At 39.6% G+C, this 25439-nt stretch overlaps 4 protein-coding genes across 5 annotated transcripts; 1 reads left to right on the forward strand and 3 right to left on the reverse strand.

The window, feature by feature from the left end:
* Window positions 1-236: 236 nt before the first annotated feature.
* LOC106436679 (TOM1-like protein 9) lies at window positions 237-4777 on the reverse strand. Of its 2 annotated transcripts, none has more exons than XM_048750425.1 (10): window positions 4397-4777; window positions 3865-3943; window positions 3401-3499; window positions 3188-3301; window positions 2894-3057; window positions 2379-2460; window positions 2108-2193; window positions 1829-2026; window positions 1301-1752; window positions 237-1162 (listed from the first exon to the last, which is right to left on the reverse strand). In XM_048750425.1, the coding sequence occupies exons 1-10, from the start codon at window positions 4495-4497 to the stop codon at window positions 507-509; spliced, it is 2031 nt and encodes a 676-aa protein (XP_048606382.1). In that variant the 5' UTR covers window positions 4498-4777; the 3' UTR covers window positions 237-506. The 2 variants fall into 2 exon arrangements, with proteins under 2 accessions (XP_048606382.1, XP_013733083.1); XM_013877629.3 differs by having other exon boundaries at window positions 3861-3943; window positions 4397-4415.
* Window positions 4778-12070: 7293 nt separating this feature from the next.
* BNAC03G66930D lies at window positions 12071-14433 on the forward strand. The gene is made up of 3 exons (XM_013877633.3): window positions 12071-12725; window positions 13336-13416; window positions 13667-14433. The coding sequence occupies exons 1-3, from the start codon at window positions 12350-12352 to the stop codon at window positions 14092-14094; spliced, it is 885 nt and encodes a 294-aa protein (XP_013733087.1). The 5' UTR covers window positions 12071-12349; the 3' UTR covers window positions 14095-14433.
* Window positions 14405-19150, reverse strand: LOC106436680 (transcription factor MYB3R-1). Its single transcript, XM_013877631.3, has 12 exons — window positions 18967-19150; window positions 18666-18776; window positions 18530-18584; window positions 18316-18373; window positions 18074-18168; window positions 17848-17951; window positions 17620-17748; window positions 15960-17490; window positions 15433-15704; window positions 15208-15322; window positions 14868-15086; window positions 14405-14729 (listed from the first exon to the last, which is right to left on the reverse strand). The coding sequence occupies exons 2-12, from the start codon at window positions 18716-18718 to the stop codon at window positions 14610-14612; spliced, it is 2751 nt and encodes a 916-aa protein (XP_013733085.2). The 5' UTR covers window positions 18719-18776; window positions 18967-19150; the 3' UTR covers window positions 14405-14609.
* A 472-nt stretch (window positions 19151-19622) lies between these two features.
* LOC106436683 (la protein 1) lies at window positions 19623-24373 on the reverse strand. The gene is made up of 10 exons (XM_013877635.3): window positions 22396-24373; window positions 22237-22315; window positions 21990-22139; window positions 21464-21606; window positions 21210-21358; window positions 21005-21127; window positions 20597-20909; window positions 20323-20470; window positions 20125-20188; window positions 19623-19988 (listed from the first exon to the last, which is right to left on the reverse strand). The coding sequence occupies exons 1-10, from the start codon at window positions 22444-22446 to the stop codon at window positions 19892-19894; spliced, it is 1317 nt and encodes a 438-aa protein (XP_013733089.2). The 5' UTR covers window positions 22447-24373; the 3' UTR covers window positions 19623-19891.
* Between the last annotated feature and the right edge of the window lie 1066 nt (window positions 24374-25439).

The following is a 25439-nucleotide window of genomic DNA, read 5'->3' on the forward strand; positions in this document are numbered from 1 at the left end:
CAAATTATAAAAAAAAAATCATTAAAATTTAGATTAAATTGTTTATGGTCTCTCTTTTTTACATCATGTTTATGGTCTTATCTTAGGAACCACATACGTATTAGTGAAGCTAGAAACACCATATACATACTCAGGTTTTGATTCACATGGCCTTCTACAAACTTACAGACCCGGTGGCTTGAAGAAAGGGACCAAACCAAAACACTCTACGTAGTTAACACCATTACCTTTGAACGAGGCTCAAGTAAATATTATTCAGTGGAAGCAACGTTTGATACAATTTGAATGTCGAAAAACTATATCCAAATACGAACAGTAAATAAAACAAACTGCAAATCGCTGAGTTCTCCACAAAAGGTTTTCTATCTCTACAAGAAATATACAAATCCATAGACGGTCATAATCAATGGCAAACTATAAGCAAGGAGGAAGATAACATATTGATATATATATATGAATGTATCTCCCAAGAGGGTAACAGAGAGGTGGACGACGATCTTTTTTTATCAGATGGTACCAGCTCTTCCGGAAGTCGGTTTTGTAGTAGGCTTGAACTTGGAGATGTCAACGAGATCCCCAAATAGCTTATCCTCTGGTTTATTCTTATGTTTCATAGGAGGAAGATAAGAGGTGGTAGATGATGATGATGATGGTACATGATGCGAAGTCTGGTCTCTCATGGATAAACCATACATTTGCTGGTCCAGATACGGGCTGCTCCCTTGCTGCTGTTGTTGATTATAACCATATCCGTATCCTCCCATCTGGTTTCCATACGCCTGTTGCTGTTGCTGTTGGGCATAATACTGAGCCATCATCATCTGTTGCTGTTGTTGTTGTGATGGATAGCCTTGCCCTAGAGCCTGATGAGCTTGGTTTGGCATTGGCTGTTGCATGTACATACCGCCAGCGGTTTGTGGCATTTGAGGATATGGATTACCGTTGTTTACTAGTTGACCTGTTTGGGGCATTTGAGGATATGGACCGTTGTTAACTGGTTGGCTGGTTTGCGGCATTTGAGGATATTGTTGAGCATGTGTGAAGGCAACTTGTGTCTGATGCATTTGAGGAGAAAACGGACTTCCTGAGTCTGCAGTGGGACTGAAGTCTTGGTGCTGAGCCTCCCATGGGGGAGGTGGAAATGCCATACTGTCTTGGGAACCTTCACATACAAATTTACCACAAATAGAACAATAAGGATTATGACAAACACTTTCTCCTGAATCCAAAAGAGTGAAATGCTTTCTCGTTGTTATGTCTGAAAAGTAAGGGTTTGTGGCTTAAACTCAAGATATATTACCATAAGATGGTTGTTGTGGTTGTTGCATCTGGTTTGCAGGTTGACCATTCCAGGGAGAAGAGGCCCCTTGCCCGTATGATGGCTGCTGCTCAAACTGTGAATAACCCGCTTGAGGAGAAAATCCATTGGATTGCTGTAATCCAACTTCTCCAGCTTGACTAGTAGGTTGCTGGTGCAATTGAGGAGTCAAGGGGCTACTCTGGGGAGCTGAACTGCCAGTCGGTGCAGTTGCAATACTTGGACTACTAGTATTGTCTGAGAACATATCAATAAGGGCAAGTGCATTTTGATCTGATGCAATCGGACTTGCTGGTTGAGGAGGTCCAACAGGAACAAGGGCAAGATCATCGCCACTGAGGAGGTCTATCTTGGAATTGGCTGAGCCATTAGCTACAGGTGGTGCTGGGAGGGCTAACTGATTTAGAACCCCGTTACCCGAGTTTGATGTAGCTCTGCAAAAATTGTTGGACATCTACAATCAGAAGCTATTTACTAAGGACAAAAAGCTTTTACCAAGGTCATACGTACTCGTTCGCGTGATTACTGCTGTCCCCAGTATCAATAAGAGGACCATCAACATCTACAACGGATTTTCCTGTCTCAGACTTAGGCTTCTCGATTTGAACAGAAGTTCCAGGTTTTCCAGAAGCGATTGCTTCAATACTGGTTAAGACCCGCTGCAAGTCATCGTTCAACGCCAGACCTTGACATAACAGAGACTCGTCCCTGGATAAAAGAACGGGTGAGGTAAAGAAGATTTACAAAGAAAATAATATGTAACTGGAGAGGAGAAGAAATCGCTCTTACGAAGTTGAGTTGATTAGATGTACCACTCTTTGTTTGTATGTACGACACTGCTCCACCAGATCGACCATCACCTCCTGTTTAAGGTCCTAGAGAAATCCAAAAAGAGAAGGATCAGCATCCTGAGATACGTGTAAAGCATAAAATATTAAAGTCCACAATGGCAATGTCCAAGAAAAATCCTGAAAATGTTGCTCTTATTCTAGTATATTTTGCACTATAGCCAACACTTGCAAACAGGGATTTATACTTCTCTGCAGCTAAATCATGCTACCTCCTTGTTTCCCGGCTCTAGTGCACTCAGCATTTCCGCAAGCACATCCATGATACCTTTTGCATTTTGAATCTCTGACAAACTGAAAAACAAAAGAATTTGACATACAATACAATGAACATTGAGAAACAATAGAATATATCCTGAGCAACAACGGCATGCAATTACGTCCTAAACAAAGAAGCAAACAGGCGCAAAGACAAGACAAGATTGAAACTCCATTAATACACATGTGTTTTACAAAAACTAAAAAAAAAAGTTATTTAACTGTAGTTGTTTTTTTTTGTTCAAATCACGTCTCAACTTTGGTTTACCCTTATATCTAGGCTTACACGTACGGTTGTTTTCTGCTAATACATTTCCTTGGAACAAAAAGTAGCAAAACATATGTTAACAAACTTTATCAAGTAACTCAAGGACGTCGAAATTGGCCCAAGAAAATACTCCTATTATATGTTTCTATTTAAAAAAAATCATCAACTTGAAACAGCAGAGTTGCAATAGAAGATATTTACCTCAGTGTCGGAAAATCTGGCTCTGCCGAAGGTTCAGGCAAATCATTAGCAGGTCCAGCAGCATTACGAAGATTTGGAGGGTAAGACGTCAAAGGCTGTGTTTGCGGAGGAGTGAACACAGGTGCTGATCTCTCAGATCTCTGAGGGAAAACAGCTCCAGCACGCTGAAAGAGAGAGGAGTCAGCAATGGTGATGAGGAAAGAGTAATGGACAAATTTCGATTCACAAAGGATGTAAAAGGAATTCAGCATCCAGAATCAGAAAAATATATCAAATAATTCCAGTAAACCGTACCAACAATTCCTGGTATCCTGCATAGTATTGTGGATATCTTGCCCTGGGGCCACCAAAGGCCTCTTGCCATGTATCAATAAGGACCAGGATCTTCTCTTTGACATGGAAGTCCGGCTATATGCATCAGTAGATACCACCTTGAATTAGAGAGAGAGAGAGATATATATATAGTTGACTTTTTCCGAGAAGACCAATTTTGAAGAACCTCTTTACCTTTTTCTTAGCTATCCGAACCATCTCATGAATAACACCCTTCTCAGCGACATGCATATGAACCATGTCACCACAGTTCTTCACTATCGTCTCAAGCAGCTAAAACATAACAAATGCACGATGAGTGAATATGCACTATCATTTCAAAACAAACAGAGAGATAAAATGAGGGGAACATAATATTTCAGCATGTTAGACAACTTGTAAGCCGCAAAATCAGTCCTGGTGAGGTTTGATATGCTTTCTAAAGGACATCTATCAATGAACAAGTAAGCTCTGCTCATGTCAAACTCGCGCTGATTAAGAGACGACTGATCATGGATCTTTTAGACCTTTAGAATGAGGCTATATGTGTAACTAAAACAAACAAGCTATCTAAATGCAGAGTTGATAAAGCAAAAATGGTTATTTCATCGGAAAACAAAAAAAGAAAAAGGAGACAGTTATCTCGGGAGCTCACTCACTGTTAAGGCAAGAAGTTGAGTTTTAGGATTCCTGCTACCAATCCGTTTCTTAACGCCTTTCACAACATCTTTTGCTTGCCTGCAAAACAGCAAAACCAGTTTCAGACATCATGTAGGATCCGTCTGATCTGATAAGTAAAAACCATTTATGTAACCCGGCTGAAATCTGCTTGTTCCAATCACAAGGCATATAAAGGGAACAACTTGCCAGATTTTATAATAAAACGAATACAAGAAAGACTTCCTCCTCAAAACGTTGACTTTACAGAACAAATACTAACCAAGTCCGAGTTAAAATTTCAGAACAACAAACACCCTTAATGCATAGTAAAAAGAAAGAATCTGTTTTTCTTGAAGCTTAGTCAAAAGTAAGTTTACTGTTAAGTTTCTTACTGAACCAACAAAACACTCACACAGATTCAAATCAGTATAGAAAGTTTCAATATTTGTCAGGAGACTAGTTGACAACTTTAGAGAGAGAGAAAAAAAAAGACAAAATTGGAGGGAGCAGAGAGGCAAACAAACAACATACACAGGATCGCTATTGAGCATGTCACAGATCTCGAGGTTCATAGCCCAATCAGGTCCGATCAGCATCTCGCTCGTCGCTCTCTCCACCATAGCGTTAACCATCTTCGCTTTTGACCCCCCCCCCCCCCCCCCCCCCAGATAAAACAAAAACCTCAGACAGAGAAGAGAGAGAGGAATTTTCCAGAAGCTTTGACGGGAGAAGAAAGCAAGCCGTTAAAAGATCACGCCGGCGAAGAATCTTTCGCTCAGGAATTCACGCCTCTCTTTCCTCTTCCCTCCTTTCTAGTAGAATTGTTATTATTTACTTTTTTTAAATATATTTCTGTTCTTCATATGATGATCGGACCATTTTCACGAATTAGCAACCCGAAAAAACGAATCTTCTCTATGTTAACCCGAGAAGTCACTGATTTATGCTCACAGAAGAACTTTCCAATATAATTTTAATTGGTTGATGTTTTTCATTTTTCATTTATTTTAATTAATTTTTTTAAAAAGAAATTATTCATAGAATTACCTAATCTAATCTATGTTTCTAAACATATAATTAAACATCTTAGATATAGATGAACTAACATAATTTGTTTCTAAAAATAATTAAATATTTAGATTACATTATATAAATTGATAAGATACATATAAATACATATGATACTATAGAAACAATTATAAAAATAGTTTTTATTATGTTTATATTAGTAAACATATGAATATATTTGTTGTGTTCTTGGTATTTTTATATTCTTATGTATTTAATTTTTATTTATTTGTCGAGATACATTTACTTTTTATGTTACTATAAATGTGAACTAATTAGTTTTTTGTATTTTTAAAATATTAAGATAAATTTAGTAAAGAAGTTCAATAAAAATTACTATCTCTACAATTGTTAAAGTCAAAGATAGAAAATACTCCATCTGTTTCAAAATAGATGAAGTTTTAGATTATGACACAAATATTAAGAAACTTGTTTTTTTTATCTAAAAGTATCATTAAAATATAAATTAAAAATTATTCAACCAATCACAAAACATACTACAAAATATGATTGTTTACACATTTTTTAATAAAGTTAAAAGGTACATTGAAATATGAAAACATCATCTATTTTGAAACATCAAAAACTCTCTAAAACATCATCTATTTTGAAAATGAGAGAGTATAATGTAAATTGAAAGTAAGAAAAAAATATTAAAAAATTAATGAGATGTATTTTTTTCGCTATAATAAACTTTTAAAATGTACGATAATAAAATTTAAACAAAATTTATACAAATAAAAAACATTTTATTTCATATAACATTGGATCTCACATTAATATTAAGTATATATTCCTAAAATAACAACATTTGGTTATTTAAAAATTGTTTGCTTAACCCATTTGAGTTTTATGTTAAACACTAAATTAAAAAAAAATGAGTGAAAAAGTGATGCAGCATGGATCGTCCTTTCCTTTTTGGTGTTGGTGTTATTTTCCTTTATCGTTTAAACTTAAGATAAATGTTAGCTTTCCATTATTTTAGGAGATTAGAAATAAGACTTAAGGATATAATGTTAGGTCATAATCCCTAAGGACTTAGGACTTTTCCTTCAGCTATATATAGTGATCTCTAGGTGTTGTAAAGAGACGCATTATTATTGATTTATAAAAAACAGAGCTTTTGCTTTAAATTCTTGATTGCGGATAGTTCATTGGTTGAACTCAACGGATTCAAGTTCATAGGTACTTTTGGGAATTCTCAGACTAAACAATCGTTCCTATTCTATCGGTTACTCTATCAGTTGGTATCAGATTCCAGGCGTTTGATTTCTCAATCAAACAAATCGATCATGGCACCACGCAAGACTATGACGGACGAACAGCAGGAGGAAGTACGCCTTATGTTCGAAACTTTAACCACAAACCTTCAGGAGGCGTTGCAGACAGCAGTCCAAAACGCTCTTACCACCGCTCTCCAGGATCAGCGTGCTCAACGCGAAGCTCCGGGAGATCAACATGTTCCACCGCCTCGCCGTCGTGATGCTCAACTCAACACATCAGATGATGACGAGATCGTCGAGAACGTTTTTGCTAACCAAGACCACGACCAACATCAATAACGTCGTGATCAGCAAGCAAATCCTTTTCGTCGCAACGAACAAGACCAAAGAGTTTATAATCAACCTCGGTGGGAAACAAGTTTTCGCTCCGATATTCCAGAGTTCCTCGGGACACTAAACCCGGAAGATTTCATCGACTGGTTAAATACGGCGGAGGAGATTCTCGAGTTTCGACAAGTTCCTGAGGATATGCGAGTTCCTCTTGTGGCAACTCGTTTCAAAGGAAGGGCTATGGCTTGGTGGCAACAACTCAAGGAGTCACGTCGCCAAACTAATAAACCTCGAATCAATTCATGGGATCGCTTGACAAAACACATGCGTCGCGCCTTCCTACCATACAATTATGAGCGTACTTTATACAACAAATTGCAAAACCTAAGGCAGGGTTCACGTACTGTTGAGGAATACGCAACCAAGTTTTTCTACATGACAGCCCGAATGACCGCAGGCGAAACCGAGAAGCAACTAATCTCACGGTTCATCGGTGGATTACGCTCTCAGCTACAGGTTGCTTTGGCACAATTCAATCCGACGTCAGTATCTGAGGCTTATCAACGCTCAATCTCTATGGAGTTACAGCAGCGGTCGTCTTGGTCATCGTCTTCACGATCCCGCCTTCAAACTCCAGCTGCTGGTGAGAGTACCACACCTGGTACGGACAGTACAACACAACGGTCAGAAGTTGCCAAATCAGGCCTCAACACCGAACCTATTGCTTCTTCAAGACCAGCTCGTCCCAACGCTCTGCGTTGTTTCACATGTGGCGAACGCGGCCACATACAGACAGCGTGTCCTAACAAAGCAAAGCGTGGGTTGATTCTTCAAGAAACAAAGGGTGCCGAGCCCCGATATTATGACTATGATGCTATTGACGATGGGAATCCTGATATTATTCAAGGTGATACAGGTCTTAACCTTGTCCTCCGCAGGAACTGTCTCATACCTAAGGCATCACCAGAATCTTGGCTTCGCACCAACTTGTTTCGTTCGACGTGTACCATCAACGGACGGGTCTGCAAACTAATTATAGACTCTGGCAGTTGTACTCGTTATGTCGTTTGAAGCAACTCAGAAACTTGGTCTTGCCGTGATACCTCACCCATCTCCTTATCCGTTGGCATGGCTCAACAATAGCACCGAAATCACCGTGTCAAAACAAGTGCTTGTCTCCTTCTCCATTGGAAACTACAAGGATTCGGTTACTTGTGATGTTATACCTATGGACGCTTGCCACTTGCTTCTAGGACGACCTTGGCAGTTTGATCGAGATGCGATACATCGTGGAAAAGCAAACACTTATAGCTTTGTGTTTGACAATCGTACGGTCACACTAGTTCCTTCCAAGGAGCAACCTGAACCAAGCGCTCGATCTGAGGGTACTAATACCAAAGGCAATACATCATCAGCGAAATCACTCCTAACACTTCCCAAAGGCGAATTTGAAAAGCTTATTCTCGATGCTGATGTTCTGTGGGCTCTTATCGCGTCTCCAGCCACAACAACAACCGAGACTGAACCTTCCCCAACATTTATTCCTTTGCTCCAAGACTTTGGTGATGTCTTTCCAAACGAACTTCCTAGCGATTTACCACCATTGAGGGATATTCAGCATCATATAGACTTGGTTCCTAATGCAGTTCTTCCTAACAGACCACATTACCGAATGAGCCCTCAAGAACATGACGAGCTGCGTCGTCAAGTAGAAGAGCTCCTTCAGAAGGGCCACGTGCGTGAGAGTCTAAGCCCTACTGCTGTTCCCGCTTTACTCATTCCTAAGAAAGATGGAACTTGGCGAATGTGTGTTGATAGCCGTACAATCAACAAAATAACGGTTCGGTATAGATTCCCTATTCCACGCCTTGATGATCTCCTTGATCAAATCGGTAAAGCAACCATATTTACTAAACTTGACCTGAAGAGTGGTTATCATCAAATCCGTATCCGTCCCGGAGATGAATGGAAGACGGCTTTTAAAACGCGAGAAGGCCTTTTTGAATGGACAGTCATGCCATTTGGCCTCTCAAATGCACCTAGTACGTTCATGAGAGTGATGAATCAAGCCCTTCGACCGTTCATTGGAAAATATGTTGTTGTCTACTTTGACGACATCTTGATCTTCAGCAATGATTTGACGAGCCATCTGTCCCATTTAAAAAGCGTGTTAGAGGTCCTTCGACGTGAGAAACTCTTTGCAGCTCGCCACAAGTGTATCTTTGGAGTCCGTCACGTGCTCTTTTTGGGTTACATAGTTTCCGATAAGGGACTACAAGTTGACCCAAGCAAAGTGGAGGCCATCAAGTCGTGGCCAACACCACAGTCTATCAGCGACATACAGAGTTTTCACGGCCTGGCGTCTTTTTACAGAAGATTCGTGCATCATTTCAGCAATATTGCAGCACCACTAACAGACTGCATGAAAGGTTCGTCGTTTCTTTGGACTGACGAGGCAAATTCCGCATTCGAGGATCTTAAGCAGCGCCTGGTATCAGCTCAGATATTAGCATTGCCGGATTTTACTCAGGTTTTTGAGCTCCATTGCGATGCTTGTAAACTCGGGATTGGTGCTGTTCTAAGTCAATTGGGACGTCCTATAGCATTCTTTAGCGAGAAGATAGCTGGATCGCGTGCTCGTTACAGTACATACGACGTCGAATTTTATGCTATTGTGCAGGCTATTAAGCATTGGAGGCATTATCTGTTCCATCAGGAGTTCATCCTCTACACTGACCATGATGCCTTAAAACACCTGGGCAGTCAAGACAAGATCTCCTCTCGCCACGCCTCTTGGACAGCGTTTCTGCAGCAGTTTACTTTCGTGATAAAACACATGTCGGGTAAAACCAATAAAGTGGCAGACGCCTTAAGCCGAAGACATTCCTTGGTGGCTACTTTGCAGGTTTCTGTTTCGGGTTTCGCTGCCTTACCGGACCTCTATCCAACCGATCCTTATTTTGGATCGATATGTTCTTCTTTGTGTGATGGTGTTGATTCCGAGTTCGTCCTTCACGATAACTTCCTTTTTCGAGGCACTCGGTTATGTATCCCAGAAAGCAGCTTACGTATGAAGATTATAAAGGAGCTTCACGAAGAAGGTCATGTAGGTCGGGATCGTACACTACAGTTGGTAATGGACGCTTATTTCTGGCCCTCTTTGCGCAGAGATGTGTATCGCTTCGTGGCAAGGTGTGTTATTTGTCAACAATCAAAAGGGCATGCGTCTAACGCTGGCTTGTATCTTCCGCTTCCCATTCCAACTCAGCCATGGACTGACGTTAGTATGGATTTTGTCTTGGGTCTTCCTCGCACTCAGCGTGGTCATGATTCCATCTTTGTGGTCGTTGACCGCTTCTCTAAGATGGCTCACTTTATACCCTGCAAAAAGACAACAGATGCGGTACAAGTTGCAACACTTTTCTTCCGCGAGGTTTATCGCCTTCATGGCTTGCCGTTATCCATTGTGTCGGACAGGGACTCCCGTTTTCTCAGCCATTTTTGGCGATCCCTGTGGCGTCTATTGCGTACAAGTCTTGACATGAGCTCTGCATATCATCCACAAACGATGGTCAAACTGAAGTAACTAACAGGACACTTGGTGACATGCTTCGTTGTTTGGTCGTGGGTAACATAAAGTCTTGGGATTCTGTGCTTTGTCAAGTGGAGTTCGCTCATAATCATGCAGTCAACAAGAGTACTCGCTTCAGCCCTTTCCGGATCGTATCTGGCATTGTTCCGCGTGGTCCGTTGGACCTTGGTGTGGCTCCAGACACGTCTAGGGATCATGGTCAGGCTATGGATTTTGTGGCCAACGTCTCGGCTATACATGCACAAGTTCATGACAATTTACAGCTCGCATCCGCTAAATACAAAGCAAGTGCTGATCGTCATAAACGGGATCTACAGTTCAAGGTTGGCGATCGCGTATGGGCATTTCTAACGCGTGAACGTTTTGCACCGGGAGAGTACAATAAATTGAAGTCTAGAAAAATAGGTCTCTTGGAGGTTATTGAGAAGATTAACGCCAATGCATATCGACTGTTATTACCACCAGAAGCTCGATTTTCGGATGTGTTCAACATCAAACATCTCATTCCGTTCGTGGCACAGGATGATACCGAAGATCCGAGGTCGGATCTTTCTCTACCCCGGGCGACCTGATGCAGCATGGATCGTCCTTTCCTTTTTGGTGTTGGTGTTATTTTCCTTTATCGTTTAAACTTAAGATAAATGTTAGCTTTCCATTATTTTAGGAGATTAGAAATAAGACTTAAGGATATAATGTTAGGTCATAATCCCTAAGAGCTTAGGACTTTTCCTTCAGCTATATATAGTGATCTCTAGGTGTTTTAAAGAGACGCATTATTATTGATTTATAAAAAACAGAGCTTTTGCTTTAAATTCTTGATTACGGATAGTTCATTGGTTGAACTCAACGGATTCAAGTTCATAGGTACTTTTGGGAATTCTCAGACTAAACAATCGTTCGTATTCTATCGGTTACTCTATCAAAAAGTGTGATTTGGAACAAATTATGAGAAAATTGCTTAAACTACCATTTTTCTAATACATGTTTTTATGTTTACCTTAGCCAAATTTAACCTTAGTTTTAAAGAGATAAATCCTACTATATATTAATTGAGAAGCCACTTAATTGACTTTTGATTATGTGTCTTTAATAGGTTAATTTTTTTTAAAAAAATAGTTATAACTTGATTGGTTGTTAACACTTATTAATTATTATTTTAATCAGATCTAAAAATTAAAGGTAACTCTAGAACTAATTAATACAAATTACCAAATAACATAAATAATATTACAAATAATGATTTATGGTAACTAATTGTAGAATTAGAGAAAAAATATATATGTTTTATCAATTTCTTTATTTTTATCAATTAGTTATATATAATTAAATAAAATACTTTAGCATTTTTTATAGAAATAAATTTAATAGTTATATATTATTATATAAAAGAATTATATTTGTAGGTAAGAAATTATTATAACTTTTATGTTTTTAAAGTCCACACAAAACCGTTTATAAAAGATCTTTCATAATAAAAGCATCCGATCATTGTATTGGTCATATTGGAGTTACACAAAAAAAAACATACTCACTTTTTTTCTCTCTCTTGAGGGCTATAGTATTTTTTGGTTTTTTCATGTGTTAAACTAAAATATAAAGTAATTTTACAACCAATTATCTGAAGTAATTATAATATTATTTTCAGTAAGAAAATGTTTTTTTAATGACTAAGGTTTATGTTTTTGAACTATTTTAAATCTCACATATCTTTTAAAAATAATTTTTGAGCATCCAAATTTGAAATTAAAAATTAAAAATTAAAAATTTAAATATCTAATTATTATTCAAAAATTATAACAGTGTAAAGATAATATATATTTGTTTATATAATATAAGTACCTGTAAAATTGAGGACAAAACACGTAAGAGTAATCTTATGGGGGAAGGTCCTCTAAATGTTCGCCACGTGTCCATCTAGTTCTGTGTGATCTCGATATTTCTAGCCTTTACATATCTTAAGGGCAATTGGATCATTAACTAAAAGATTAGGGGTCTATATGTAAATAATTTCCACACCCGCCGGCAGTTGCCGTATCGCTTTACACGCGCTATTTGTTTGTTCCTGAATCACCACCACCGTCTCTTTCTTCCTCTTCCTCATTTCTCAAACCTCGTGCTCCCTTCCTCCCCATTCTTCCTTCTTTCAAAACCTTAAGATCTAGCTAGGGTTCTTCACCAAATTCAAATTAAAAAAAAAATATCCTATCTTTGGGTAAAGGTTTTTTTTTTTGTATTAGCTTCTCTCTCTTAGGGCTATTTTCAAATTCTTCAATGGCGATCATCGGAGACGCGTTGCGTCAAGCGTTTATGCCGAAGCAGGAGTACGAGAGCCTCAGGGAGGAAGAAAGAGCCTGGATTAAGCTCCAGAGGCCTGTGCTAACCTCGATCGTGGCTTTCCTTTGCTTCGTCATCTTCACTTGCACCGTCGTCAGCTTGAGAATCGTGTTCCCTTCGAATGTCCTGAGGAGGCCCTTCTGCAGCGACGTAAAGGTTCAGCCTTTGCCTGTGTATGGCAAGGCTCGTGACTCCGATCTGTTTCCTGGCGCTTTTTACTTGACGGATCAGGAGACTGTGGATTTTTACTGGATGGTTGTTTTCGTTCCGTCGACGGTGGTCTTCCTTGTGTCGTCTGTTTATCTTGTTGCAGGTGAGCGTCTTTTTGTTTTGTATCTCAAGAGTCTGAGATTGCTTTCGCATTGGTTTTATTCGATCATGTGCAATGCTTATGGGAGATATCTCTTGACGTTTTTAGCAAATGGCTTGGTGAAACAGTGTTGTAGAGGGTTGGTTGATGTGTCCTCAAAACCTGAATGCTTGTTGTTCGGTTTTGAATTATGAAGACATGTGTTGTTGGCTTAGTTTTGTTGGGGTTTAGTGGGTAAAGCCTTTAGGAAAGTTGGTATACATTACTTTGGTAAATCCGGTTTACGGAAGCTAAGACAAGTGCTTGGCTATGCTTGATTTTTTCACATGGAAGCCCTTCTTAGTTCTAACTCTCTGAGTTTTTTGAGGGTTCTTGCTTTTCAGTTGAATGATAAGAGTTTTATCAAAGTGAGCCAGCTTTGCTGACCACTAGAACACATGTTGCCAAATAAATTTGAAATTCTAGTCGCATCTATTATATCTGTTCATTCAACAAGTAACTCTAACTGTCTAACCTCTCTACCATCTCTCCTTTGTGTTGTCTTTTGTTGATCTTTTCATAAATGTGTGGTATGTCTTCTTATTTTCTCGTTATTTTTGTTGTTGTACTGCAGGAATATTTGTGGCTTATTCCGTTCCTCACCGTCACTGGTTTCTAAAAGTCGTTGAAAATAACTACTGTGCTTCAAGAAGAGGTAAGCTCTCTTCTCTATCTCTCTCTTAAGATGTGTACAGCCTTTCAATATATGTTTCATTCATTCGTGTAATAGATTCATTCCTTTTCAATACCATTGTCTGGTAAACTTTATGTGTATATATATAATCAATCCTGTTTCATCTACTATCAGTTATGATGTTTCCACCTTTGAGAACCTTGCCTTCAGAGCTTAGCTCAGAGTTCAAATAGGTTATTGATCTTCTTTATCCTGTCTAATAAATTCACAGGTGGGGTTCGTTGCCTGTCAATTCTGAATGTTGTGTTTGCTATCATCTATTGTCTCCTCGCTATATTTCTCGGCTCAACCCTCCTGACACTAGGAAGCAGCTGTTCTATGCCATTGTTTTGGTGCTACGAGATATCTTCATGGGGTTTGGTAATCTTGTATGCTGGAACTGCTTTCTCCCTTAGAAGAAGAGCCGCTTTAACTATAGACGAAGGAGAGTTTAGTAACAGAAATCATCAGGGCTTGGAGATGCTTGAAGCCAATCCTTTGGTATTCACGCCAGAGGTTGAAAGACGAGTGAACGAGGGGTTTAAAGCATGGATGGGTCCATCTTTGTTATCATCTGATGAAGAAGAAGACGAACCCGAGTTTTACAACGAAGTTCCCAATGTAACAGCTCATACTCTCTCTAGCAGGCAAAGATCTTGAATATTGATTAGAAGAATATGAAGTATGACACTTTCTTAGACCTCCAAAGATGGGTTGCTTCAGAGTGTGCTCACCAAATTGTTGCCTCGGTTTATCTCATGTTTATGGACGGATCATATCGGAAGATAAAATCAGAGCGGTTAGCAATGTCTTAGTTGTAGATATTATTACATCGTCAAGAAGGGGCTTTGGTTCTGTCATTGACCAGTTGTTGGTCGCTTTTGATCGTGTTTACATCAGCTATTTCAGGAGACTAGGCCAGCTTATTTGTGTTTTGAAACTCATTCATGGAAATTTAAAAGATAATTTCTTGAGAAAAAGTATATTTTCACTATTTAATCAAATTGTAATCATGTCCAGAGTTGAAAAATCAACAATGTTACAAAAAGAAATCAAGAGAATGTTCATATATGGTATGGCCAAAAAAATCAAGAAGACGTACATATATTATGGCCAAAAAAATATTGAAGGCGAGAATGTTCCCTTCAGAGCTCTATGAACAAAAGCAGCCTTTTCTATCTGCAACTCTTTAGAAGGTAAGATGATGGGCTCGTGTAGCCGCGTGGAGAAGACGAGGATACCTTTGCTTTCCCCGGTGTCACGCAATCACTGAAGTCCAAGGCGCGACACTCCACCTACATTTCCATCCAGAGTTGGTTTAGACCAAGTCAACTGATAAACTCAAACTGCTATTCCTTATATCTCTACCAGTTCAAGATTCAATTTTCAACATTAAACAAGACTAAGAACAGAAGAAGAGGGTTGAAAGCTACCTGGGATCGGTTTTCCAGTTGATCGTGAGGCCAGAGCTGATTTTCTTTCCCTTGAATAGATCTGTTCATCTGTCTCTTCTTGAGTATTGTTTCAGGTGTGTCATTACCCAAGACTTCCAAAGCATCTGCATATGCCGTAGCTGTGTGTTCACTCAAGTGCTTCATCAGTCCTATGGCATCATAACTTCTCTCTCCAGGACTCATAAAACACCCAATATCCTGAGAATATAAGAGAAACAACAACGAACATTTGATCATCAGCTAGCGCTTCAGTCAAAGGCAAGAAGCAGAATGTCCAGAAACTAGTTTCATTCATAGTTAGTATTCCATCTCACATTACCTCAAATGTAATTTCCGGAGGCAGGTTTGGGCTTTGTGAGAACGAACCAAAGAGTAAAGGGGATTTCCATGGTGATGGGGTATCAAGGAGTTTTTTAAACGGAGTTCCATCAAATCTGTAAAACGAGTGGAACCAAGACAACTTAGAATAATACTTTCCAGCAAATGTATGAATCAACAGAAAAATCAGGTATCAAAACCCATAGAGAGGAAAGGTAAAACTTACATGCTATAGTTTTCAATAATATCAAGACTGCTCTCTGCAGTGTTGGTGTTAATCTCCGCGAATGCTGATAAAGGAATAGAGTCTGTAGTGAATGGAAGTTCTGATGAGATTTCTCCAGTTGGAATAGTATCTACTGACTTTTCGTGTTGGTTCAATGGATCTTTTGCAACTGTATTCACTTCGCTATCTGGTCTAAATCCAGTTTTATCAGGAGCGCTCAGTTTCATCTCCACATCATTATGATAAACCAAACTTCTACGAGTTTCTTGGTCCTGATGCAGAGGAAAGCAACAGATTTAGATATTAAAGCCTTTAAGGTTAAATTATTGGATAAGTAGCACCAGGGGTCAAACTAAGAGCCTTGACAAAAACAGTCAAATAACTAGATGCAATGTGCTTGAACATTACAACAAGAAGAGATTTCAATAAACTAGATTGATGTGTTAAGGCAACGAGAAGTTCACTAGCAGACAATGTATATCAAACAGTGCACGTTAAAAGTATGTAGAGTAAAAATACGGACTTACAATTTTGGCTGAAGTCACTACTCCTGACTCCAAGGTCTCCTTTGGGTCCTCTTTGGCTTCAGAAGAGGAGGCACCTTTATTGTCATCTCCATCATCAAGCATAACATCTAGGCGTGAAAAGTCTTTAGCCAAGGAGGAAGCCTCAGCACTTTTAACCATTTTCCCTTTTCTCCTATCAAGCACAGGTGCCAGAAAGTCCCTATGCCGCTTCTTTAAGATGGATGGTGCACCACTGAAACTTTTGCCAGCATCTTTAAGCATGACATCAGGGGTCTTATCATGACACGGTGAATCCCATGACCTTAACGGAGTTGTACAACTCATCGAAGAAATCATCAACTGGCGGATACCAAAGGGACTGTACTCTTGCCGTAAGTCACTACTTGATGGTGCAAGATCACAGCTGAAGAAAGGAATATCTGCACTCGGAAAACGTGGAGGTTCATAGCAAAGAGTTCCTTTGTCTTTTTCAGTTGGCTGATCGTCAATAGGAAAACGAATCTTCTTCACTCTAGCAGGAGAAGAAAAATTATTCAGAGGCACTAGCTTCAAAGAATCCTTGGGAATATATGATAGATCCTGCTGTTCTGGGATACCATCATTATCATCAATGCCATGGGAAGTTACAAGTCCATCAGCGTCGATGAAACCATCATTTGTATCAGTTTTACGTTCTAATGCAGTAGCTCCAAGAAAATGACAACCTTGAATAGTATCATTATAATCATTGCAAAGTAGAAGTGAGTCCTTCATATCAGAATATAACAAAGGAACACTACTTTGACCCGCCCGTCCCTCAGAATTTGAAGGATGCCAGGACAAAGCTGGAATGTTTCCAATTTCATCAGCATGAGATCCGTTGGCTTTTCGAGGCTCAACCATGTTCTGACCTTGCTCACCAAAAGATGTATCGCTATCTTTCATGTTATTTGGGAAAAGAACCATACAGCACTCCTCGTCCGTGATCAAAGTTTGAGGTTGTGGATGAATATCTGTGTCCGAGTTCGGCGACGAAGGTTGATCACTTAATCTGACTGAATTTTGAAGATCTTGGCATGCTTCATTTCTTCCTTCTCCGTGCATGTTATGGGTCAATAACTGAGGACAGTCACCCTGCAAGTGATCCTCTGTAGCTGTGGTAGTTCTAACCTCAGTTTGATTCTGATACTTCTTTGAGGATTCTGCATGAGATGGAGAGTTTGAGATTTGCTGCTCTTTTCCTGAAGGCAATTCAGGAATGTGGAATTCTTCATCTGTAGGTTTAACCTCATCTAGTAAATCATTGGTCGTCTGTGAACAACTGAAAACAGTTGAAGCTTGGCTGCATTCTGATTCTTCCGCATCAGCCCCTGGCGTGAATTTACCTTCATCTCCACTGCTGGGCGTCCACGAGGAAGATGAAGCGATGGATCTGTTCTGAAGGGCAATGAGTGGCGAGCTTTGAAACTGATCTAAAAGTCCTGATGCGTAGTAGGAATCCAACTTCTTCTTAACTGAGCTGTTCCAGTGATTTTTTATTGAGTTGTCCGACCTATGGAAACATAAAAACAAATAAGAAAATAATCAGAGAAGGAAGGCTAGACCATAATCATCACCAGAATAAGCATAACAGACCACAGAATTTTTAGGACACAGTTTACAAAAATTATATCATATTTACCTTCCTGGCAAAAATTTCATTAGATCTGCCCATTTATTCCCATAGATTTGATGTGCACGAATAAGAGTAAGTTCCTCTTCCTGGGTCCATGCATTTTTATTGATGGCAGGGTTAAGATGGTTATGCCACCTACATTAACCACAATATTGTTTATGTATATCCAAGCATAACTTATAGAAAGAAATGTGGTAAAAAATGTCACTTCATTGGCAAAAGAAGTGTGCATACCTTTCCCTACACTGCTTGCCTATGCGCCCAGGTAAATGCTGACAAATAGTAGACCATTTCGTTGGCCCATATTTTTCTACCAGAGCAATTATTGTGTTATCCTCCTTTGAAAAAAAAAAAAGATGTCATGAAACAAATTACATAGATTAAACATGTACGACAATGGAAACGCTTGAACAAAGCCGAGTGAAGCATATAAAGCAATTCAACATAGTTAGAAAATCACCTCTTTTGACCACGGCCCTTTCACAAGATCAGGGTTCAAGACCTTTTGCCATCTATGAAGACACTGGACATCAGTGCGATCCTTAAAACACTCAGCTGAGAAGGTGAAACAAATAAAATCACACACTGCTTTCACCAGGCTACAAATAAACGAGACAGCTAAAAATAGAGTATTGTTAATTTGTTATGATCTTTAAAAAAATTGGAAAACTAAACTAGGACAAGAATGGAATCAGAACTTACCAATCTTCTTCCAGTTCTTTCCTTGAAAACGCTCAACAGCCTTGCACAAGACTTGGTCCTGTTCCAGGAAAACAGATTTAATCAAACAGAAAATTTCATAGAGACAAATCTTCAGAACAGTTACACACCAAGGATAGCTAATGAAACCACCAACTGCACATCAACAGTTGAAGCACGCAAGAAGCAAAGAAAAGAAAGACAAAAAGGAACACACCTCTTCGGGAGTCCATTGCCCTTTGGTGGATCGTCTTGCAGGGCCACATGTCCTCCTATGAAAATGAAAGTGTTTTAACACATGACAAAGAGGTTGCAACAATAAAACCTCAGAAGAAAAGAAGTGAGAAGCATACCCGTGACTCCCTTTCTGAGTACCATCTTGTGGAAGATTGGTGGGGGCTTTCATCTTAGCAAGAGAAGCAAAGTCGGTGCCTTTCGGATCGTAATAAGCCTACCACAACAATCTGATACCAAAAATTAAAACTTTAAACTTACAACGTAACTCGGAATAACAAATTAGGTACTCAGCAAAAGAGTTTTAACATTCCCAGAAACTAAAAAGCTTCGAATCGAAATGGCAGTGTGGTTTTGAGAGAAGCTTGAAAGAGTAGATTTTTGATCCTTTTGGTTCGAAAAAAAAAATCAAAATAAGACCTTAAGAAGACGAAGAGTAAGGCTCACAGAAGCAGATCCACTAAATCCAGAAAGTAATCAAGACGAGAGAGAGAGAGAGAGAGAGAGAGAGAGGTATTCAAACATGGAGAGGCGGAAATGGAAGTGAGATCAAACGAAAGGGAAAGATGATCTCAGCCGTTCAACGTCTCCCATAAAAGTTCCTTTCCTACGCCTATATATATAATTATTTTATACGTTTTCTTAATTTTCTGTTTTTTTTTTTTTTCTTTCGAGATTCTTCATCGTTTTTCCCTTTTTATTTAATTAATTAACGCTACTAACAAACAGCTAACAACATTCAAATAAGCAATTAGGCATTCATTAGCATTATACTTCTTTCTCTTTTTCAATTCAGAGAACAATTAAAATGGGAGAACTTGTTTTGTGGACAAAAAAGTCAAACGAATGGACTACATGAAATAAATCAAAATATATTTAGCTTTTCAAAATTAATTTAAACATTTCAAGTAATCAGTGAGTTAATGTCTTGTACTATTAGAATACTTTCTGTAATCAACAATAGTTTTAGTCCCTCACTTTCTTAATAACTTTAGAGAATCTTTCCAAAAAAATCAAAAGATAATAAAGGTAAACTTATAATAGGAAAGAAAGTTGTGCATAATAATCAAAGAGTAAGTAAACAAGCATTCTTTCCAAAGATATTTAAACGAAACCAGATATGGATTTTATGCAAAACTTTGCCAAATATAGCAACTACTACTACAAAATTTGCTGCTTGGTTTCTAGTCATAGCATATCGCCAGCAAGTCACAAGTAGATAATAAAGGTTTCGTCGGCGCGGTTGTATACTTAGATAAAGTCGCAACCACAAAATATATATTAAAAGGCAGACACAAGTAAGTCACTAGCTACAAAGAGAGACTAGAAAGAGTGTCGTCAACCATCATGCTTCCACCTTCTGAGCTTTGTTCCAGCGACCACCCGGTGAATCACATCCCCTCTTTCTCCCGAATCTCCCTCCTCCTCCTCGTTTTCCTCCCCTGCACACACACACAACCCACAACTTTTAAGCAAACCAAAACCAAACCAAAACGCAACTGAACTGGACAAGGTTTCAGTTTAACAGTTTTTATCCAACCAAAGTAAATATATTCAAGTACCAAAACATGTACCCACCTTCCTCCACGGCCACCCTTGTCTTTGCTGCGAAGGAGACCCCAGTACTCCTTTTCAGCTTCGCCTGCCACCAAAAAATATACCAATTTTAACTCAAGCAAAACATGTATAGTTAAAAATTAAGATGAAAGTGAAGACCAGAACAAGTATAGTTAAAAGAAAAGATGGAAGTTCTGAAAGTGTCTTTTTTTTTTTTACCGGTGAGAGGTTCTAGGACAGCTATGAAATTCTTCACGGATAGTCCACCTTCTTTAGCTAATACTGCTGCTGCACGGGCTTTCTGGGATGCTTCTGGTTCATCAAACCTAAGGTAACCCGTTTCTGCTCCCATTTTGAAGTCCACAAACTTCACAGTGAAAAACAAACAATTTGAGTAATAAAACCAAAATGCTAACAAGAACAGAAAATCTATATTAGCAGGATACAAAGGAGAATGTACAAACAATGATAATTCAAATAGGATGTTATGTACCTTGACATCACCGAATTTTCCAAACACGGCCTTAAGATCTTCACGCAATACAACTTCTTTATTATCTTTATGGGTAGCTAGAGCACCCTTTTCTTCTCTCTCTCCATTCTTAGTTGGAGAGTCAAGAGACTCCTCTTCATCTTCACCCTCTGTTCCTTGTCCCTGAACCTGATCAGTGTTTTCTGTATCCGCAGGCTTTGATTCATTTTCATCCATTGTCTTAGCAGTTGGCTCTTCAGAACTCTTCTCTTCTGTGGTACCTTCTTCATCTGAGCGCTTTAGAGTGAATGAAATGATCAAACCTTTGGGATAACTACAATATTTAAAAAAAAAAACAGTCATAGTCAGTTCAAGAGCATTAACAGCAACAAAAGACAAGAAAATTTATAGCAGTACTGAAATTCTTACTTTGCCTCATAATCAGAACCGCTCTTATGATCAGAGCCGTTCTTCTGATTTGCAGAACCCTTTTGAGGACGGTAGTCAGCAAACTTCTCTTCATCTTTCTCCCTTTCATCATCAAACTCTTTCCTGAAATAAAAAATATCATCGTTTAAGTAAACGCATCCAAACAGTATGAAACGAGAAGAAGAGTAAGTAAACAGGATTTTACTTTGGTTTCATGTCCAAGTCAAGACCAGCAAAGACCAACTTTTGCTTGATAACATTCTGGGCATCCTCTTCTGTAGGGAACTCTACCAAGACAACGCCACAAAACACTCTCGTCTCTGCAACATGGCGAGGCAGCCTCACACTATTAACCTACAAAAGAACACACATACATATATCAACAATTGTATGAAAAAAATCTGACTATTAGTATTTTTCTCCAAATTTTTATAAATCAGTAGTGGATAGTGAATTTACCTTTCCATACTGACTGAAAAAAGCTTCCACGTCATCCCTTTTAACATCAAAGGAGAAAGGTGAAGCAGCAACAGTCCTAGCATTAAGTTGTTCAATCAAATCCCCTAGCTTCAACATCTCTGTACTCCTACCAACCTTTTGCCCTGTGTAACCAAAACCGAAAACAATGGTGGATCAATACAATGTTTAAAGATACTTCTCCAAACTGGGCATAATCATGTAAACAAGGGGTATATAAAAGACAGGTCTCGATGCAGCTAACACTTCTAAATATGAAAAAGATGTCACCACCTCGTTTGAATCAGTAGTTATCATAAGCTTAACCAATCGAAATTTGATTATACCATGCGTTTATAAGGTCAATAAAGCTGTTCAAGACATATTTCTCCAAAGTGGGCATAGTCATGTTAACAAGCCTTGTGAGTTCGGAATATAAGAGACATGTCTCAACTAACACTTCACCACCTAGTTTGAATCAGTAGATGCACTTATATGATTAAAAAAAAAAAAGAGAGGAAACTTTTACCATCTTCAGAAACCTTGAGAGCCTTAGAGGTACGAAGAGTATCAGCAACAGCTTTGATGGTATCTTCAGGAATCTCATCTCCTTTGGAATCACCCAACTTCAAGTATCCTCTCATCTTACTGAATGAACATATCAACGCCAAACTAACCACTGTTCTCCAAATCCAAACATTACAAGAATCAAATCATCACTTAGCATAAAAATCACAATAAAGCGATTGAACTGTTTGAAAGTTAGAAACTTTTACATCCATCTTCACTCTGTGTAACTGTCTTCTTCAAGAAATCATCAATGGGAAGGTTACTATCACTGAAGTAGAACTCCACCTAAAGAATCGAATATCGATATTAAAAAAAAAAAAAAACTGATTGAAGCCATAGAGAAATAGAAGAGGAGAGGTTTGAACCTGACGGAGAACAGTTTTGGCAGTTTCTTCTGTGAGACAAGGGATCGACATTGTTGTTAACTGGTACGTTCGAGAGGCAGAGGAGAAGGAAGAGAGAGAGAGTACTAGGTTTAGTCCGCGACAGCTTCGGTAGTCAAATTACGGTTTTATATATTTACTTTAGTTTCTGCTTTGATCCTTTATTTTCAACTTTATATTCGCGATACCTAGAAGTTTATTATCTATCTGATTTACTCCCACCATGCTTTACAATCACAAAATTTACCTACAGAGTCATAATGCAGTGAGTATAGAACGCCCCACAGACGAGGAAAGGCCAACATCATAGCTAGGAAATTTTGCTTCCTTGGGTTTATCGGTTTTACAATGAGACACAAACGTGTCTCTTCCTTGCTTCAATGTAGTTCATGTCAATAATTACATACATATTTCTTACCTACTTTTTGTTGTATATTTTAAATCTCATATCTATCATACAATAACTAAAAGCTGAATATCCTCAACGGAGAGGTCCTCACGTCGACAGATAAAATCGACCAATGGGATTTGTTCGTTTGTCCACGTCAAACAAACTTGGGCTGATCTTGGGCTTCTATTTTTTAATTGATTCGTTCAAAATAAAAGAAAACCCAACCTCGTGTGTAGCCCAATATCAGTCTCCTCTCAGCGCTTCGCTTGCCAACCCTAAAACGGTGCAGCGATTATTCTCTTCGACGACTCCTCTCTTCGTCGTTTCTCCTTTCTCCATGGATCGATCAATCGGCACCGTATTCATGAGTGTGCAATGAATCCTCTGGATAACTCATTAATGTGTTCTTTCGCCTATCCCCTTTCCGATTTCTATATAACCTTCGTATTTTCTCCAGATTAGTTACACACACAAATATCTCAAACCATGAATTCCAACAGCCAAACACCTATTTTCGGCGATGTTCCCGCGACGAAACCAAACGGAAAAGACGTTGTCTCCTCCGCCGAGCCGGTCAAACGAGTCGGTCAAGCCGGAGTCTCTCTCGCTACAGCTGCCTCCGGCGATTCGAAGTCCAAGAAGCAAAACGGCAAAGCCGTTGTCTCCTCCGCAGATCCTGCCAAATGTGCCGGCCAACCCGAAGATTCTCTCCCTACAGCTATCTCCGGCGATTTGAAGTCCAAGAAACCAAACGACAAGGTCGTTGTCTCCTCCGCCGATCCGGTCAAACGAGCTCGTCAACACGGAGTCTCTCTCGCTATCGCTGTCACTGACGTTCCAAATTCCAAGAAACTAAACGGCAAAGCTGTCGTCTCCGCCTCAGACGAAATATTGTTCTTCAAAGATGTCAAGTTCGGACCACAAGAAGGCGAGCTAAGGTTTCGTCTGATACATTTTTGGGAGGCTCGGAACACACTCACGAAGGTCCTTTTTGGTCTTGAAATGCTTCTGATTGACGAACATGTATAATCCGACATTTATGATTTTGTATTGGTATTGCTTGTTCGATCAAATACTACCATTCGTTGCTTTTGTTTTTTGTTATCATCAGGGTACTGTGATCCAAGGGTTCATCTCACCAAACAGGATCGAGACCTATTTGCCTCATATGTTCGCTGGTTCCGTCTACTGGCTTAATAACTTTTATGGATCTAAAAGCAAGAGTGTGTACCGAGTTGCTGAGCCAGACGTGACCATTGCTTTCACATGGAATTGTGTGCTCTCCGTTCTCGAGAACAGTCCGGTTCCGTTTCCTGAAGACCGGTTCCGATTCTATGGTTACGAGGAGTTTGAAGCGGCCTGTGATCTCAGGGGAGATCGTTATGGTAAGCTTCTCTCGGAATTGGCCGGTTTATTACTTGATTGGTCTGGAATACGGGGTCCCTTAGTCGTCTAGGTATAGGTTTGTTAGTATGATATACAGTAATAAGTATTGTTTTATCTTATTGCAGATTATTGTTGGGGTCAAAATCGGTCACGTCGGAATCAATGTCTGAAAGTCCGTAAAAATCGGCAAGAAAGTTTTTACGAAAATAAATCTTAGAAAAAGATTTATTTTTACGAAGAATCTTGCGGAGAAAACACATTCACGAAAAATCGGAGAAAGACGCGAACAAGGTTGCCGCGTAGCAACCAGCGCAAAAGCTGGTCGCTACGTAGCGACCGAGCACGTACACGGCTCGGTCGCTCGCCCTGTACCTGAAGCTTGGTCGCTATGTAGCGACCGAGCATGTACACGGCTCGGTCGCTACGTAGCGACCGAGCTCTCACCGAAGCTCGGTCGCTACGTAGCAACCGAGCTCTCACCAAAGCTCGGTCGCTACATTGCGACCGAGCACGTACACGGCTCGGTCACTACGTAGCGACCGAGCTCTCACCGAAGCTCGGTCGCTACGTAGCGACCAAGCTCTCCCCGAAGCTCGGTCGCTACGTAGCGGCCGAGCTCTTCCTGAAGCTCGGTCGCTACGTAGCGACCGAGCTCTCACCGAAGCTCGGTCGCTACGTAGAGATCGAGCACGTACACAGCTCGGTCGCTACATAGCGACCGAGCTCTCCCCGAAGCTCGGTCGCTACGTAGCGACCGAGCACGTACATGGCTCAGTCGCTTCGTAGCGACCGTGCTTTCTTAAAAATCGATACAACACGAATCCAAGCATTCTTGTATACTCTTTAATGCTATCTCCCGAAGACCGTAGCCAACCCATTTCATGTTTCTCGTCATTTGAAGTCATCAATCGAACTTTACGATAAAAACCGCAGAAAGTTCATTTTTATCGAAAGAAGCCGTAATAAACGTTTCGAGTCAAACAATGGCCCAAAGAGACCTAAGACGTGACTCAAAACCCACTTACGATTTCTTAACCAAAAGCCCATAAACCGTAGGACGGTTTATGCTTGGTTCACAAGGAAAGATATATGTCAAGTTTCCGCGGATAAATATGAAGTATTCGAAGATAATTAGAAAGATCGGGAAAAATGGAATATCTCCATTTTTAAGTTATGACGGCTTAAAGGCAGAAGAGGAAAAAGCGTAAACCGACCTATGAGCGAGTATATAAGGAGTCCTGGGCGTGAG

The sequence above is a fragment of the Brassica napus genome, chromosome C3, assembly GCF_020379485.1.
Source record: "Brassica napus cultivar Da-Ae chromosome C3, Da-Ae, whole genome shotgun sequence".
In the NCBI taxonomy this organism is placed as follows: Eukaryota; Viridiplantae; Streptophyta; class Magnoliopsida; order Brassicales; family Brassicaceae; genus Brassica; species Brassica napus.